General features: G+C 45.2%; 1 protein-coding gene across 6 annotated transcripts in view; it reads right to left on the bottom strand.

Annotated features, from left to right (window-relative positions):
• Positions 1–5,028: 5,028 nt before the first annotated feature.
• The window catches only part of ACAD9 (acyl-CoA dehydrogenase family member 9), an 88,051-nt gene continuing 74,769 nt past the window's right edge, over positions 5,029–18,310 (bottom strand). For 4 of the 6 annotated variants that reach the window (XM_024577892.4, XM_053918535.1, XM_053918534.2 and 1 more), the window contains 10 exons: positions 15,102–15,177; positions 13,393–13,463; positions 10,724–10,843; positions 10,327–10,455; positions 9,195–9,274; positions 8,327–8,453; positions 8,011–8,088; positions 7,310–7,438; positions 6,494–6,566; positions 5,029–5,633 (listed from right to left, as the gene is read on the bottom strand). In XM_024577892.4, coding sequence (XP_024433660.2) covers positions 5,533–5,633; positions 6,494–6,566; positions 7,310–7,438; positions 8,011–8,088; positions 8,327–8,453; positions 9,195–9,274; positions 10,327–10,455; positions 10,724–10,843; positions 13,393–13,463; positions 15,102–15,177 — 984 coding nt within the window. In that variant the 3' untranslated portion in view covers positions 5,029–5,532. Of the gene's footprint in view, positions 5,634–6,354; positions 6,406–6,493; positions 6,567–7,309; positions 7,439–8,010; positions 8,089–8,326; positions 8,454–9,194; positions 9,275–10,326; positions 10,456–10,723; positions 10,844–13,392; positions 13,464–15,101; positions 15,178–18,310 lie in introns of all 6 variants that reach the window. The other 2 variants (XM_053918533.2, XM_045185853.3) reach the window with 2 other exon arrangements.

Genomic DNA, 18,310 nt, shown 5'->3' with positions numbered 1-18,310 from the left:
GCCCTGGGGAACACCTAAGGCTCCGCCCCTTAAAGTAACAGATGGGCCAAGACAAAAAAAAAAAAAATGGCTCAAATGACAGAACACTTCAAAGCTCCAGAAAAAATACAACTAAGCGAGGAAGAGATAGCCAACCTATTGGATGCACAGTTCAAAGCACTGGTTATCAAGATGCTCACAGAATTGGTTGAATCTGTTCAAAAACTAGATGAAAAAATGAAGCCTATGCTAAGAAAAACAAAGGAAAATATACAGGGAACCAATAGTGATGCGAAGGAAACTGGGACTCAAATCAACGGTGTGGAACAGAAGGAAGAAAGAAACACCCAACCAGAAAAGAATGAAGAAACAAGAACTCGGAAAAATGAGGAGAGGCTTAGGAACTTCCAGGACATCTCGAAATGTTCCAAAATCCGAATTATAGGGGTGCCAGAAGGAGAAGAGGAAGAACAAAAAATTGAAAACTTATTTGAACAAATAATGAAGGAGAACTTCCCTAATATGGCAAAGGAAATAGACTTCTGGGAAGTCCAGGAAGCTCAGAGAGTCCCCAAGAAGCTGGACCCAAGGAGGAACACACCAAGGCACATCATAATTACATTACCCAAGATTAAACGCAAGGACCTACATCCAAGATTACTGTATCCAGCAAAGCTATCATTTAGAATGGAAGGGAAGATAAAGTGCTTCTCAGATAAGGTCAAGTTAAAGAAGTTCATCATCACCAAGCCCTTATTTTATGAAATGTTAAAGCGGCTTATCTAAGAAAAAGAAGATCAAAAATAGGAACAGTAAAAATGACAGCAAACTCAGTTATTAACGACCACACCTAAAACAAAAACAAGAGCAAACTAGGCAAACAACTAGAACAGGAACAGAACCATAGAGATGGAGATCACATGGAGGGTTGTCAATAGGGGAGTGGGAGGGGGAAAGGTACAGAGAATAAGTAGCATAGGTGATAGGTGGAAAATAGACAGGGGGAGGGTAAAAGTAGTGTAGGAAATGTAGAAGCCAAAGAACTTATAAGTATGACCCATGGACATGAACTATAGGGGGAAATGTGGGAGGGAGGGGGTGGGCAGGATGGAGTGGAGTGGGGGGGGAAATGGGACAACTGTAATAGCATAATTAATAAATATATTAAAAACATAAAAAAATATATATATATAAAAAAAGAAATTACTACAGAGAACTATGTGCCAAGAAATACGAAACCTAGGTGAACGGGAGAAATTTGTAGAAAAATATAACCTTCCAAAACTCAATAAAGAAGCAGAGAGCCTGAACTGACCAACAACAGCTGACGAAATTGAAGCAGTCATCAAAAAATTCCCAGCACACAAAAAGCCTTGAACCGTACAGCTTCCCAGGACAATTCTACAAGGCACTTAAGGAAGAGCTAACCTCTATCCTTCACAGACTATTCCAAAAAAATCCAAGAACATGGAAGACTCTCAAACTCTTTTTATGAAGCCAGCATCGTCCTAATCCCAAAACCAGATAAAGACACAACAAAGAAAGAAAACTACAGGCCAGTATCGCTGATGCACACAGACACTAAAATCCTCAACAAAATGTTGGCCAACCGTACCCAGTAATATATTAAAAAGTGGAATTCATCCCATAGATGCAAGGATGGTACAATATTCGCAAATCAATAAACATAATACATTACATGAACAAAAGCAAAGACAAAAATCACATGATCATGTCAATAGATGTGGAAAAAGCATCTGATAAGGTACAGCACCCATTTATGATAAAAACACTCAGCAACGGGGGAATAGAGGGAGCATTCCTCAACATAATAAAGGCCATATATGAGAGACCTACAGCCAACATCACACTCAACAGTCAAAAACTAAAATCTTTCCCACTAAGATCATGAACAAGGCAAAGTTGTCCACTTTCACTACTTGTATTCAACATAATATTGGAAGTCCTAGCCACAGCAATCTGAGAAGAAAGGGAAATAAAAGGCCTCCAAATTGGAAAAGAGGAAACAAAACTGTCACTCCTTGCAATAACATGATACTGTACAGAGAAAATCCCATAGACTCCACCAAAAAACTGCTCGACCTAATAAGTGAATTTGGCAAAAACAGTGGGGTACAATGTTAATAACCAGAAATCAAAGGCATTTTTTAATAAAAATAATGAAATATCAGAAACACAAATCAGGATAAAATATACCATTTGATAGAGCAACAAGAAAAATAGAATACCTAGGAATAAACCTAACCAAGGAGGTAAAAGACCTGTACTCAGAAAACTATACAACACTGAAGAATGAAATTAAGGAAGACACAAACAAGTGAAAGCATGTACCATGTTCATGGATCAGAAGAATTAACATCATCAAAATGTCCATACTACCCAAAGCAATACATAGATTCAATGCAATACCTATTAAAGTACCAACAGCATATTTCACAGATATAGACAAATATTTCAGAAATTTATATGGAACTATAAATGACCCCAAATAGCTGCAGCAATTTGAGAAAGAAAAATAAAGCAGGAGGGATCATAATACGTGATATCAAGCTATATTACAAGGCCACTGTAATCAAAACAGCCTGGTACTAGCATAAAAGCAGACACATAGACCAATGGAACAGAATAGAGAGCCCAGAACAAACCCAAGTCTCTATGGTCCTTAATATTTGACAAAGAGGGCAGCACCATAATATGGAGCAAAAATAGCCTCTTCAACAAATGGTGTTGGGAGAGCTGGACAGCTACATGCAAAAAAATGAAACTTGATCAGCAACGTACGCCATACACAAAAATAAATTCAAGGTGGATAAAAGACTTAACTATAAGTCATAACACCATAAAAGTCCTAGACAAAAACATCAGCAGGAATGTCTCAGACATTTCACGCAGCAATATCTTCACTGATATGTCCCCTAAAGCAAGGGACAGAAAGAAAAGAATGAACAAATAGGACCTCATCAAATTAAAGAGCTTCTGCATGGCTAAAGAGAACAGCATTAAAATGAAAAGAGAACCAACAGTATGGGAAAACATATTTGCTAATGATACCTCACAAGAGGGTCTGAGCTCCAAAATATATAAAGAACTCACAAAACTCCACTCCAGGAAGACAAACAACCCAATTAAAAAATGGGCAAAGGACTTGAACAGACACTTCTCCAAGGAAGACATACAGAGGGCCCAGAGACATATGAAAAGATACTCAGCATTACTGAGTATGAAAATTAGAGAGATGAAAATTAAAACCACAAGGAGATACCACTTCACACCAGTTAGAATGGCCATCATAAACAAATGAACAAACAAGTGTTGGAGAGGATGTGGAGAAAAGGGAACCCTAGTGCACTGTTGGTGGGAATGCACACTGGTAGAGCCACTGTGGAAAACAGTATGCAATTTCCTCAGAAAACTAAAGATGGATCTGCCTTTTGATCCACCAGTCCCACTCCTGGGACTATACCCTAAGAATACTGAGTCACCAATTCAAAAGAATCTAGGCACCCCAATGTTCATAGCAGCACAATTTACAATAGCCAAGTACTAGAAGCAACCTAAGTGCCCATCAGTAAATGAGTGCATCAAAAAACTGTGGTACATTTACACAATGGAATACTACACAGCAGAAAGAAAGAAGGAGCTCCTACCCTTTGCAACAGCATGGATGGAACTGGAGAGCATTATGCTAAGTGAAATAAGCCAGGCAGTGAAAGAGAAATACCTTATGATCTTACCCATCAGTGGAACCTAATCAACAAAATAAACAAATGAGCAAAACAGAACTAGAGACAGGAAATAAAGAACAAACAGACAGTGGCTAGAGGGGAGAGGGAGAACTGGGGAAAGAAAGGGAAGGGGTAAGTATAGGAACATGCATAGAGGACTCAATGGCATGGATAATGCAGGGTGAGGGGTATTTACCTGGAGTGTGGGGTATGGGTGTAGGGGTGAGCAATGGGGAAATAGGCCAGACAAGTGTAACTGAACAAAAGTAAATTAAAAAACTAGAACAACAAACGAATAGCAAAATGAAAAAATAAAAACTCAGAAATGGCAAGTGAAAAAGATGACCTAAACTGACGATTCTAGCCTTTTGAACTAAACTGAACAAAGAGAATCTGTTGCTGACAAGGGACTTCTATGCCACAAGGCCTAGAGTGAAGCCCCTTTCCTAAAGGCTGCTCAAAGGTGATGGGGTCAGCATGCTTTCCAATCTTCCCCTTGCAAAGGAGTTCTGTGCACCTCCTTTCTCCAACAGTGTGAGAAAATATGTACTCTCCATTTTCTGCAAGATGCCTCCTTGTCAATGTTTCAGAACTTTTGAGTTTCACTGAAAAGTTATTTCCTAAATCGCAATATTTGTAAACTTTCACCTTTTGAAAATCTGCTACCAAAATCCTGGCAGAATGTTCAGGCCAACCCCACTAAGTCAGTTCAGGTCTCAGCATTCCCAATCTTCTCTTTGCCTTTTTCTCTCATCACAGGAGATTACAGTTTATACTTGGGAAAAAGATAAGCTGCAATCTGGCTTTCTCCTCCCACCTCAAGGCAACATCTACAGTGGGCTTTTGCAGGGGAGAACCTCAAACCACCCAGAAACTAGACTAAAGTTTGAAACCTGCCAGCATGCTGGGACCCATTACATACAGCAAGTAACAAAAGGAAACCTGGAGAAATGCAAAGGCCTGTTAGTACCAGCTAAAGACACCTTTTTCCCCCTCGCTGCAAAAAAAAAAAGTAGAGGGCAATCCTTGCAAAGAAAACAGGCAGAAAAGCCCAGGTGGAAAAAACCGTATGTTGTCATGTAACAAGCAATGCTGTTTTCCACCCATCATCGCCTGAGAAAGATCAAAAATAGGGCTCATAACCCCCATAGCTCTGCAGTGGGCACCTGTTCCTCAGCTTTCAGGGCCTTCTTCTTGCAGGGTGAGGACAAAAGGGACTGGAAGCCATCACCAAACAGTGGTTCTTAGGGTCATGCTGTCTTACATTAAAGGCTAGTTCTGAGGACAAACGTGACCAGAAAGGTAAATACAAACTGTGCCATTTTATATTCTCCTCTGTTACATGTTTCCTGGTACATGTTTTCAGTGCATCTTGACCCCAGTTTCAATGAATGGCGCACACACACAGCTTTCAAACTATTTCTTGGATAATGTGTAGTCTAGTAGAAATGTCTATCCATGACTGAAAAAGGCCCCACAGGCTCCTGCCACAGAGGCAGCAGCACAAGCCCCAGTTTCCATTGTGAGGTTTCCTAAACTAATAGCACATCCTCCAATCCCAAGCCTCAGAAACTCCATTCTCTCTCTCTCCGTCTCTGTTTAGAAGCTGGGATCATGTCAGGCAGCAATACCCAGAGGTTAGGTCTGGAAGAGGCTCCCTCAGGCCAGGAGAAAGACCTTCAGATGAAGACTGGGAAGAAATAGTTCAACTTGAAATAATTCCAGGTTCTACACCTTCTGGAAAAAGTGAGAGCTGTCCAGCAATGTCTTGTGGCCGGGGGATGGCAGCAGCAGAGAACACCGTCCCTCAGGATGTATGGTCCAGAGGATGGGCACAGATGTATGCTCGTCTCTCTAGGATCTGCTGGGACACTTTCTTGATCTGTTCATCTAGATTTTCTGGAGAATCTGGGAGGAGAAAAGAAACACTAGGTGATTTTTCTGCACTGTGACAACAGAAATATTGCTGGGGCATTTTTTCCAGTAGTCAGCCTGGGAGTGACTGCACCACTTCTCCAAACGCCTAGGAAGTGATTCCGAGCTAGAAAAGCTTCATTTGAAATAACAAAGAGCTCATCCTATTAATCCCTAAAAACTCCAGATCTTGTGGGAGAAGGAACTTGCTCAATAAAAGACCCCTTTGTGATTCAAGCCTATTATTGCAGAGGAAACTACTTCCTCACTCTCCATAGCACATTAACAGTCAGGTCAGCACTGTAGAGGGTGCTGGCCAGCAAGCAGAGCCAGGAGCTACACAGAATTATGTGCCCCTCTCCACAATCCTTAGCAACAGGGCTAGTCTCTTCAGGGGAGCCTTGGAGGCCAGCAGGACTGTAGGGTCAGGAGGAGAATTTAAGCTATATATTCTAAGATATGGCCATATGGCTACGAAAGAGGACGAGCATTCCAGACAAACTGAAAAGACTGAGCAGCACAAGCAAAATCCCTGCACAGTCTAGGGAAGCAGCCTGAGACATCTGCAAGTAGGGTAGCTTCATTTCCACTGCAGTGCAGGGGTAAAAAAGCAGGAGAAACTCCTTCTTCTTTTGTGAATCTTCCCTGGGCAGATGCCAGCAAGGCCCACTCAGGGACTCTGGCAGAGCTCTCAATTCATTAGCAAAGGTCTTACCCAGGCCTCACTCAAGGCAGAAGTTGTGAGCAGCCAACAGGTCATGGAAGCCTGACAGGGTCCAGAAAAAGCTCACTGTCAACAGTTGCCTGGAATCAGACCCTCTCTTCCCTCTCCCTCCCAAGACAATCCTACTCACACTTGTCCAGCTGAGATAAGGTGAAGAGATTCTGGGAATAAGCTTCTGTGCAGAAGATGTTGGCCAACAGAATCTGCCAGAAACAAGGTCAGAGAGAACCTTCTGTGGGTTAAAGGGCAACCCCTCCCTGGTGACTGACCTCAAGGCTTCATAGTACTACTGGACAGTTCGGCTAGGGTCAAGAGGCCTGGCTCAAGAGTCACACTATTTTAGGTTCTAATTCCAGCCCTAAGCCAAACCAGCTCTGTCCCAAGGGCAAATCACTCAACATCTGAGTCTGTTTCCTCGCCTGAAAGAAAGACATCACAAGTCCTATGGCCACCAGCTACTGTGTATCAAGGCGCATAAATCCCAAATACATAGCAGGCACTCAGTGACTGCATCTACCCCCTCCAGCAGGGTGAGGAGGACAGACAGGGTGAGGGCACTAGGTCTGAAACCCCATCATTCACCCACCTTTTTCTTTCAGGGAGGAAAATGAAAGGGAGTGGCTCTGTGTCCTGAGCAGCAGAAACCCTCACATCCCATAGGAGCTTCAGTGCTCACAAAAGGCCACAGCCACAACTCGGCAAACCCATCAGCCTCCAGGTCAACTAATGCACGGACCCTGCACTTCACTCACCCTCTCTGGGACCACAACGGGGTGCCAAGGCCCTTGACTTGCACAGGCCCTCCCACATGAGATTCTTCAACTGGGCTATATCACCCAATGACCCCTAAAACCCAACCAACAGGCCTCAATAAAGTGCAGCAGGACCAAGTCAATGGGAAGCTGCCTGTGTGGGGGCTAAGTAGGGCAGGGCCAGGCACGCTCACCTCATGGTCATGGTTCCGAAGTCCTGCTCGCATTGAGCGGCTGGCCCGAGACAGCACAGCTGTCATGCCATACAGGTTGATGAGGATGTTGGCCACACGCTTCAAGACCATCTGCTCTTCCACAATGGTCTGGGAACACAGATGTCCAAGGTAGAGGCTCATTACCTGGGATACTCCCCCCACCTCCAACAGTCGCTCCCTGAGCAAAGCATTACCCATCTCCAAGCCTCACTTTATGCCTCTGGTTAGAGTTGCTAATGTTGCCTTTCCCTTTGGATTGTGAGAAGTTGGTTCATGGCTACCTTCTGTTTTCCATTCACTCTGTCTAGATTTGGGGAAGGGTCAAGGCAAGACTAGGTCCCAGGAACCTGGCTGAGACCAGAGGCTGGGATATAATACACCAACAGCAGCAAGAGCCTCACAGATCAGGTCCTGGGATTCAGGCCCAGGCTGCCTCCACCAAATGCAGGGAGCCTCTCTTCACCTAGAGGGTGCTCTCCCAGCTAGCTGAGTGGTCCATGGGACAGGCAAGCCACAGACAGCCCTACCTCCCCACCCCACCTTCTCCAAGTGAGCAGAATTTCTTCCTGGGCCTAGTTCTAAAGGTGGGTACTTGTAAAACATTTCACAGATGCGGGCTCCATCTCCTTGACCCCGAAGTTGGAGAGCCTGCCACCCCAGGTCTGGCAGGGGACCGATACCTTGCCAAAGCGGAGCAGCAACGTCTCCACAGTACGCCCAAAGTAATACACGTTCTCCTCGAGCTTTCTGGCACTGTCCTGGTAGGTCAGAGGAAAAGATTCAGTGCAGTCCTCTTCCCCATGGTGCCCATCCTGTCCCACTGCCACAGAGCATGGCAGGGGATCCAGGGCTAACAAGCAGGCTGTTCTCCATCATGACAGTGTGGAGATGGGGTTTCAGCTGTCCCACAGACTAGCTGATCTATCCCAACGCCCCTGGTCACTTACCTCTTGGGGAGGAGATATACAACAGGCTATACCCTCTGGGCTCACTCACCGCAACACTGGGGTGTACAGCTCCAAGATTCCCTGTCAGCCCCAAGTCCACGGTTCGACCCAAGGAGTCCCGAAGCCGCCGGCCAACAGTATCCAAGACAGTGGTCACATTGCCCCGTTTAAGTTCACTGCAGAAAGCCCATGGCCCCATGACCTGAGGCCCTGCTGTTCCTCCCACTGTCCAGCAACACAAACCCCCACCAATAGGTATCCCGGAGCTCTAGGGCACCCGTTCCTTCTCCCTGACTATGCAAAGCCATAAAAGGCTAATTCAGGCCCTATATGACCTTCCCCCAGCCTTGCTGGATGCCTGGCTGCAGGATGAGACAGACCAGCCAGTCTCCTCTGAGGTAGAGCCACACTTGTGCTTCCTCCACAGAAAACTAAGTCACAGCCAGCTTTCAGGTCATTCTCTTGCTGTAAGTACTCTGCAAAATGCTCTGAGTAACCTGTTCATGGGTTCCAGCAGTGGTTTCTAATTGTCCTAGCCCCAGGATAGGGATTGAGGAGAGCAAGAGACAGAGAAGAAGGGAGGGAGAAAAATAAATTGGTCTGCATTGGCCTTGAAGCCTGGCATCTGTTTAAGGGGCACCTCTCATTCCCAGATTCTGAAAACACAGCTCCCTGCAGCATGGGAAACAAGAACTGTCAGGGGAGTGACTGTAAGGACAGGGCACTGAGAGCTTCTCTAAGCAGTGGGCCCCTCCTATCACCTTCAGGTAAAGGCTAAGCTCTGGAGCCTGGCTTTCAAGGCCGAACACTCACTGGCCAAGGCTCCTGCCCACCTTTCCCTCTCTCCAGCCAGCCAGTAAATGATTTCAGCTCTGCCAGGTGGGACCTGAGGAGAAGAGAGTGGAGATGGCACCTACTTGATCCTTGCAGTCAGGATGCGGCCAGCATGCTGCAGGCCTGTCAGGGCAATGTACATCCGGAGAATCTCATTGGTTCCCTGTGGTCAACAGTGGAGATGTCAAAGCTGCCCCATGAAGTTAGCCCTGGTGTACTGCATGTGTGACTTAGCCCCAATGCATGCATGTGTGACTAGGTAGACCACGCCATTGTCCACTCACCTGTACTACGGAAGCTATTGAAAGCAGAGCCATGACTTTTCATAATGTCCCGTCCTCGAAGTAAGATCCAAGGTCCTCTACAATGGGGCTACTTGTCTCCCCTTACATCCTCTCCTCACCTACTCCATCACCTGCCCTAGTTCCACCAAGCAGGACTGGCTACTTCTCCAATAAGACTTGCTTACTCTCTCTCCATTCACCTATAGCTGGCAGGTAAGGTCCTGTTTGGGCCTCCTAGCATGTTCTATTTCCCTGTCCTTGGCCCATACAGCCCTCCCCAGGCCTGGTCAAAGTCCCTAAAGGGCCAAGTGCACTTGTTTCATGAGACCTCAGTCCCTCAGGAGAGGTACACCTCTGTCCCTTACTCCCTAGTATTCTGGTTTCCTCCTGGCTCGTTCAGTCCACACAATCAAGACAACTAGCATCCCAAAGGTAGAATGGTATCTGAGGTGTCTCTGGCCCCACCCTCTCTTTATTCCCTGCCCAGGTCCCTCTCAGCATGTTTAGGCTTGTGAACTCACAGCAAAAAGCAATTAAAGTGTGAGAAGTGCTGGGCTAGGAAAGCCCTCAGAGATTATCCTCTTAAGTACCTTCAATATACCCAGGCCCAGAGAGAGCACTCAAGGTCAATCACAGGCCTCTTATGAGAAGATCTCTGCTTGTCCCACCACAGCCGGCAGAAGCAACTTGGCAAAGACCTCTGGTGGGTTGCCAGGAGGTGGTAGGCTCAGCAGAAAGGGCCCTTGGGAGTGGGACCCTTGGTGAGCTGCTTGGCCTCTCAGTCTCAGCCTCCTTATCATCTGCAGAACAGAGTCTAGGCTGTGTTGTAAGGAAGGTTAAATGAGAGAATGCACAAGCCAGTGCAGAGCCAGAACCAGGAGGCTCAGGGGTCCATGGTGGAGCAAGATGGAGCTGGCAGAACGGAACCCACCTCAAAGATGAGCAGGATGCGGGTGTCACGCAGCATGCGCTCATAGGGGTAGTCCCTCATGTAGCCTGAGTCTCCAAGGATCTGCAGGGCTTCACTCACGCACTGCCAGGCACCCTCTGAGCTGAACACCTGCCATGAACCAGGGAGCAAGGGTCAGCACAAGGTCGTGCTGACTCCCTTCCAAAAGGAGGACCTCAGAACAAGGGCAGAATGGCGGGCGATGAAGTGGTAGGCTCAAAGGAAAACTGGGCTTTGTGATGAGATCGAGCCAAGCAGGAGCCCTGATTGTCTTGGTCTCACTGGGTAACCTCAGGCAAGTCCTTTTCCTTCCTTGATGACAATGACCAGCTGTAGCTAAGGAGTTTTGCTCAACTTCCCTCTGATGTGCTGGAATTACCTTTACCATGGCAGTCTCAATGGAGCAGTCAGGAAACCCTGGTTGATCCAGCATCCCCGCAGTGAGGTAGGCCATACTTTCCATTACATAAGTCTTCTGAGCCATCAAGGCAAACTTCTCCTGCAGTAGTCAGAAAAAAACACAACCAAGAAATATTTTAAATGTGCTAAGACCCAAATTTGCCAACAAACAGAAAAGATAATTAAGTCCAAAGCCTCACACTGCACAAGAAAACCAAGCCCTAGTATTCACAAAAAGCTATCACATTAAATAAAGCCTTGTTGCCCTGGCTGGTGTGGCTCAGTGGACTGAGCGCTGGCCTGCGAACCAAAGGGTTACTGGATCAATTCCCAGTCAGGGCACATGCCTGGGTTGTGGGCCAGGTCCTCAGTAGGGGGCGTGTGAAAGGCAACCATGCCTTCATGTTTCGATCCCTCTCTTTCTCCCTCCCTAACTCCATCCCCTATGTCTAAAAATATATAAATAAAATCTTTTTAAAAAATCAAAAGAATACTATTTTAAATAAATAAATAATAAGTAAATAAATAAAGCCTTGTTAAATCCAAATTGGAAAGGAGGAAGTAAAGCTGTCATTGTTTCCAGATGACATGATAGTGTACATCAAAAACCCTATAGACTCCACCAAAAAACTACTCAACCTAATAAGTGAATTTGGCAAAACAGCCAAATTCAAAGTTAATATTCAGAAATCAAAGGCATTTTTGCATACCAACAATGAAATATCAGAAACAGAAATTAGGAGGAAAAAATCACATTTACTATAGTCACAAGAAAAATATAATACTTTGCAATAAACTTAACCAAGGAAGTCAAAGGCCTGTACTCAGAAAACCACAACACCGCAGAAAGAAATTAAGGAAGACACAAAGAAGCATATAACATGCTCATGGATTGGAAGAATTAACATCATAAAAATGCCCATACTACCCAAAGCAATCAATAGATTCTACACAATCCCTATCAAAATACCAATAACATATTTCACAGATATACAACAAATATTTCAAAAATTAATATGGAACCATAAAAGACCCTGAATAGCTGCAGCAATTCTGAAGAAGAATAAAGTAGGAGGGATCACAACACCTGGTATCAAACTATATCACAAGGCCATTGTAATCAAAACAACCTGGTACTGGCATAAGAACAGATACATAGACCAATGGAACAGAATAGAGATCTAGAAATAAATCTATGCCAACATGGTCAGTTAATATTTGACAAAGGAGGCAGGAACATAAATGGAGTAAAAATAGCCTCTTCAACAAATGGTGTTGGGACATATGGACAAGTACATGCAAAAAAATGAAACTAGATCACCAACTTACACCATTCACAAAAATAAACTCAAGATGGATAAAAGACTTAAATATAAATCAAGACAGCATAAAAGTGCTGGAGGAAAACATAGGCATGAAAATTTCAGAGATCCCACGCAGCAATATTTTCACTGATACATTCCCTAGAGCAAGGGACATAAAGGAAAGACTAAATAAATCAGATCTCATCAAAATAAAACGCTTTTGCACAGCTAAAGAAAACATCAACAAAACATAAAGAGAACCAACCGTATGGGAAAATGTATTTGCCAATGATCCCTTGGACAAGGGTTTGATCTCTGAAATATATAAAGAACTCATATGACTCCACACCAGGAAGACAAGCAATCCAATTAAAAAATGGGCAAAGGACCTGAACGGACACTTCTCCAAGGAGGACATACAGAGGTCCCAGACACACATGAAAACATGCTCAGCATCACCAGCCACCAGAGAGATACAAATTAAAACCACAGTGAGATACTACCTCATACTGGTAGGAATGGCCATCATTAATAAATCAACAAAATGCTGGCAAGGTTATGGAGAAAAGGGAATGCTAGTATACTGCTGGTGGGAATGGAGACTGATACAGCCACTGTGGAAAACAGTATGCAATTTCCTCAGAAAACTAAAGATGGATCTGCCTTTTGATCCACCAATCCCACTCCTGAGACTATACCCTAAGAATCCTGAGTCACCAATTCAAAAGAATCTAGGCACCCCAATGTTCATAGCAACACAATTTACAATAGCCAAGCGTTGGAAACAGCCTAAGTGCCCATCAGTAAATGAGTGCATCAAAAAACTGTGGTACATTTACACAATGGAATACTACACAGTAGAAAGAAAGAAGGAGCTCCTACCCTTTGCGACAGTATGGATGGAACTGGAGAGCATTATGCTAAGTGAAATAAGCCAGGCAGTGAAAGAGAAATACCTTATGATCTTACCGATCAGTGGAACCTAATCAATAAAACAAACAAGCAAGCCAAATAGAACCAGAGAATTAGAAATGAAGAACAAATGGCCACTGACCAGAAGGGGGGCGGCAAACAAAGGAATAAGAATAGAGGACTCATGGACATGGAATGTCGGGGTATTGACTGTGGAGTGGGGATGGTGGGGGTGAGCAATGGGGAAAGCCGGGACAACTATAAGTCAACAATAAAAAACAAATTTACATAAACAAACAAACAAACAAATAAATAAAGCCTTTTCTTCTTCCCCAGGAACTGCACAGGAATCATCAGTACAGAAACCCAAAGCACACATATAATGCTTATACAGTGAAATCCAACAGATGTAGTAATGTACAACCGTCACTACCTGAATTAATCCAAATTCACTGAGGTTCCTGTTGAATTGTTTCCTTGTGCAGACATATTCAGCAGTCATTTCTGAAAAAGAACAGAGTTTCTAAAAAGAATAATTTTCTGGTTTTCCTAAGATGATTTCCTAAGGCTATCACCATTACCTTTCAAACACTCATGCAGGAACTATGTGAAACAGGTCTGCTGAGACCAAGTACCTTCAAAGGTAGAGCCCCTGCTTCCTAGTGAATCCAGGTTGGAGGAGGGACTATCCCCTCCTAGTGGTGTCTACAGCAGTGGACAGATGTGCAAGCAGTGCTTGAAGTCAGACACAGGTTTGAATCTGGCACTTTTTCCTTACCAGTTGGTCACCCAGGCCAAACAACTTTACTTCCCTGAACAATACCACCAACCTCACAGAGTTGTTTTGAAGATTACATGAGATTCAGATAGAAGGCACCTACAGTGAAGTTGGGCCCCCAGAAACACCCTAGACAGAAGAAGCGTCTGGTTCACACCTGTCACAGCTGTTCATCACCAAAGCAAGGTGGTCTTTTGAAAACTTGAGCCTATGGCTTCAAAGTATATAGTTGTAAACATTTACTGAGTCATCAGCCCAGCTTGGAAGTCACCTAACTGAATACAGCAGTATCTTACCCAGTCAGCAACACCCTGCTCCCTACACTCAAGTGTTCTCCAAACACTTTCTTTTTTTTTTTTTTTCCCAAACACTTTCCTAGGTATGATCCAATCACAAACTGCTCCGCATGGTGGGCCTGTAAGGTAAACAGGCACTCACATTCACACATTCCTGGGACTGAGGATCTCATCAGAGGCTCTACATCCTTTGGGGAGAGGCTGACCATAAATGTCCCTGCAAAGCTCTTGTACTGAGGAATTTTCAGATGGGGAAGAAGTCCAGAGGGCTTCGGGGCCTTGGGAGCAGCTTGGCAGAGTGAGAGTAGCCCTGAGTTTGGAGAATGACAAGGTCAGCTTTGAGAGCCAGGTACATGGCCTCAGGCAAAACTTACCCTCTCTGAGCATCAGTCTCTTCATCTATAAAATGGAGGTAAGAACCCAAAACAAAGCCTTGTCCTCATCTTGCCCTGAACTTCATAAGTACTCCCAGTAACCCCTAGGGTCCCCTGCATATCCCTCAGTCACTTCCACAAAGTTAGCGTAGCAATGATGTTCTATGCCCAACACACCCTATAGAGTGGCTTTAAGTTCACTGTCAAAGGAAAATCCACATTTCAAATATCCTAACAGAAAAAAACAAAGGGAAAATTAAGAGGCTAAGAGATCTGAGTTCCAAACCTGCTACCATTCCTCACCCACTGTGAAAAGTCACCTACAAATGGGGATCTTGTGAAAATCAGTGCTAATGTTTATGAGTGTCTGGCTCACACTAGGATGTGCACTAAGTGGCTCTGCTTTTAGTGGTCAGAGCAGCAACCTCTCTCCATCTCTAACAGAACGTCCACTCCTCCTCCCCACTTAGGTAAAACAGAGGAATATTGAAACATGAACACCCTTTGGGGACAGACCAAGTATATTCTCTGGTCTAAACAAAAACCCAGGTCCTAAACTTGAGTAGGACCATTTTTCCAGGTGGCCTGGCTCAGCACCAACTTGCCCTGAGGACATGGAAAAGCCTTGAGGCTGGAGTAGAGGCAGCAGGGACAAGGCTGTGCTGCAAAGGGTTCCTGTACCTGACTTACCTACCGATCAATTTCTTGAGCATCCCGGCCACCGAACTGCCCATGCTGAATCGCCCACTGTTGAGGATGTCCATGGCCACCTGCAGAGAAAGCACAGGAGGCTCACTGTGGATTCTATTCCTTCAGAGTCCTGCTTACCCACATTGTGCTCAGAAAAGCCTAAGGACCCTGGAGGACCAGAGGTGACAACCACAGCAGTACCAGCAAGTTTGAAAAAAAGAGACAAGTCTCTTGGGCATATGGGCCAAGTTAGTCATCCTGCCAAACCCCACTGAGCAGAGAGAGAGCATACTCCCAACACTTCAAAACAAGGTCACTCCATCCTTGTTATGGCTCTCATAAACATCCTTGGAGTCACCCCCTCAAAAAGTAATTGGACAACCTCATTCCAAAAGAACAGACCATTTTTCTTAGTCACTAAAATTCATTGGGTACGTGCTGCAAGCTATTTAGACTTTCCAAGCAATGCTTCAGTATCAGGATCCTCATTTTACAGATAAAGAACCTGAGGTTCAGACTGGAGAGAGGATTCTCCCAAGATCACACAGCAAGCATCTTGTCTGACACACAGACCCATGCTCTCTCCACTGACATAACATGCTTCTCCTCCACTGAATTCCTACAATAACTGCACACTGAGGAACCAAGATGGTGGCGTAGGTAGACACACTGCGCCTCCTCGCACAACCAGAACTGACAGAGAATCCAACGGTAAGGGGGTCCGACACCAAGGAAATAAAAAATAAACATTCATCCAGACCGGTAGGAGGGGCAGAGACGGGCACCGGGGTGAAGAGGACTCCCCTGGCTGTGGCGGGACTGAGACTGGCGGAGTGTGGGACAAACGGCGCAGGCAGTCCGAGCACTAGCAGACCCTGCGGCCCCACATTCGTGCACAGATAAGCTGAGAGGGCTGGACTCAGAGTGGCGGAGAACGGGGCAGGCAGAGCAGTGGGTAGCACCCTGCGGCCCCACGTTCATGCACAGATAAACCGGGCGAACGGCGGGGAGTGAAGCAGACCGCACAACCCAGGGCTCCAGCTCAGGGAAATAAAGCCTCAAACCTCTGATTGAAAACACCCGTGGGGGTTGGGGCAGCAGCAGGAGAGACTCCCAGCCTCACAGGAGAGGTCGTTGGAGAGACCCACAGGGGCCTAGGGTGTGCACAGGCCCACCCACCCACCCACTCGGGAACCAGCACCAGAGGGGCCCAGTTTGATTCTGGGTATCGGAGTGAAAGATTGAAATCCCGAGGAGAGTGAAGCTGGTGCCATTACTCCCTCTCAGCCCCTGCCCCAAATACAGCGTCACAAATCAGCATCACTGCACAGCGACCAGCATTACCCCAACCCCGGGGTAATGCCTAAGGCTCTGCCCCTTTAAGTAACAGATGCACCAAGAAAAAAAAAATGGCCCAAATGACAGAACACTTCAAAGCTCCAGAAAAAATACAACTAAGTGAGGAAGAGATAGACAACCTATTGGATGCACAGTTCAAAACACTGGTTATCAAGATGCTCACAGAATTGGTTGACTCTGTTCAAACACCAGATGAAAAAATGAAGCCTATGCTAAGAGAAACAAAGGAAAATGTACAGGGAACCAATAGTGATGCGAAGGAAACTGGGACTCAAATCAACAGTGTGGACCAGAAGGAAGAAAGAAACACCCAACCAGAAAAGAATGAAGAAACAAGAATTCAAAAAAATGAGGAGAGGCTTTAGGAACCTCCAGGACATCTTTAAACGTTCCAACATCCGAATTATAGGGGTACTGGAAGGAGAAGAGGAAGAGCAAGAAGATGAAAACTTATTTGAACAAATAATGAAGGAGAACTTCCCCAGTCTGGCAAAGGAAATAGACTTCCAGCAAGTCCAGGAAGCTCAGAGAATCCCAAAGAAGCTGAACCCAAGGAGGAACACACCAAGGCACATCATAATTACATTACCTAAGATGAAACAGAAGGAGAGAATCTTAGAAGTAGCAAGAGAAAAGCAGACAGTTACCTACAAAGGTCTTCCCATAAGACTGTCAGCTGATTTCTCAAAAGAGACCTTACAGGGAAGAAGGGGCTGGCAAGAAGTATTCCAAGTCATGAAAGGCAAGGACCTACATCCAAGATTACTGTATCCAGCAAAGCTATCATTTAGAATGGAAGGGCAGATAAAGTGCTTCTCAGATAAGGTCAAGTTAAAGAAGTTCATCATCACCAAGCCCTTATTATATGAAATGTTAAAGGGAGTTACCTAAGAAAAAGAAGATCAAAAATAGGAACAGTAAAGGTGACAGCAAACTCACAGTTATTAACAACCACACCTAAAACAAAAACAAGAGCAAACTAGGCAAACAACTAGAACAGGAACAGAACCATAGAGATGGAGATCACATGGAGGGTTGTCAACAGGGGATTGGGAGGGGAGAGGGGGGGAAAGGTACAGAGAATAAGTAGCATAGATGATAGGTGGAAAATAGACAGGGGGAGGGTAAGAATACTGTAGGAAATGTAGGAGCCAAAGAACTTATAAGTATGACCCATGGACATGAACTATAGGGGGGGGAATGTGGGAGGGAGGGAGTGGGCAGGATGGAGTGGAGTGGGGGCGGAATGGGACAACTGTAATAGCATAATCAATAAATATATTTAAAAAAAATAACTGCATACTTCTTGAGGAGCGTTGTCAGCTTCTCTCCTCTTTTCCAGTGTTAACTTCCTACCTAATGCAGATGGTGAGCAGCTGGGGAAGAGGGACAGGCACACATTTGTGTACACACACTGCCTCCTAAGTACTAGACTATCTAGATTCATGGAGGCATCCCCTTACAGACCAGGGGCAGAGAGGAAAACAGCTGACTAGGCAACAAGTGGTCAGCGGTATAATGGTAGAATAAAGAGCAGGTACACAAGTCCAGTCGGAAAGGGTGAGTGTATGTTTCTTTTAGTGTGGGGAGAGGGATGTTGGCTAGCAAAGGTTCCCAGCCAAGGAGATTCCTGAGCTGGGTCTACCCAGCCATCCCAGGGTGAAAGGGCATTCCAGGTCCAGCATCAACAAGTGGCCACCGGCACAAGCCTCCTAAAGGACAGTTGTGATCTGTCAAGCCTCTGCCCAATCCCATGATGCCCAAAGGCAAGGCTGGGGTCTGGGGGAAGAAAGGTGTTTTTGAACTCTATAATTTTCCTAAAAGCTCAACTGCAAATGCAGTACTACTTTTTAC

The sequence above is a fragment of the Desmodus rotundus genome, chromosome 2 (genome assembly GCF_022682495.2).
Source record: "Desmodus rotundus isolate HL8 chromosome 2, HLdesRot8A.1, whole genome shotgun sequence".
Taxonomy (NCBI): domain Eukaryota; kingdom Metazoa; phylum Chordata; class Mammalia; order Chiroptera; family Phyllostomidae; genus Desmodus; species Desmodus rotundus.
The sequence above is the reverse complement of the archived record's forward strand: the minus strand, read 5'-3'. Positions and strand labels throughout refer to the sequence as shown.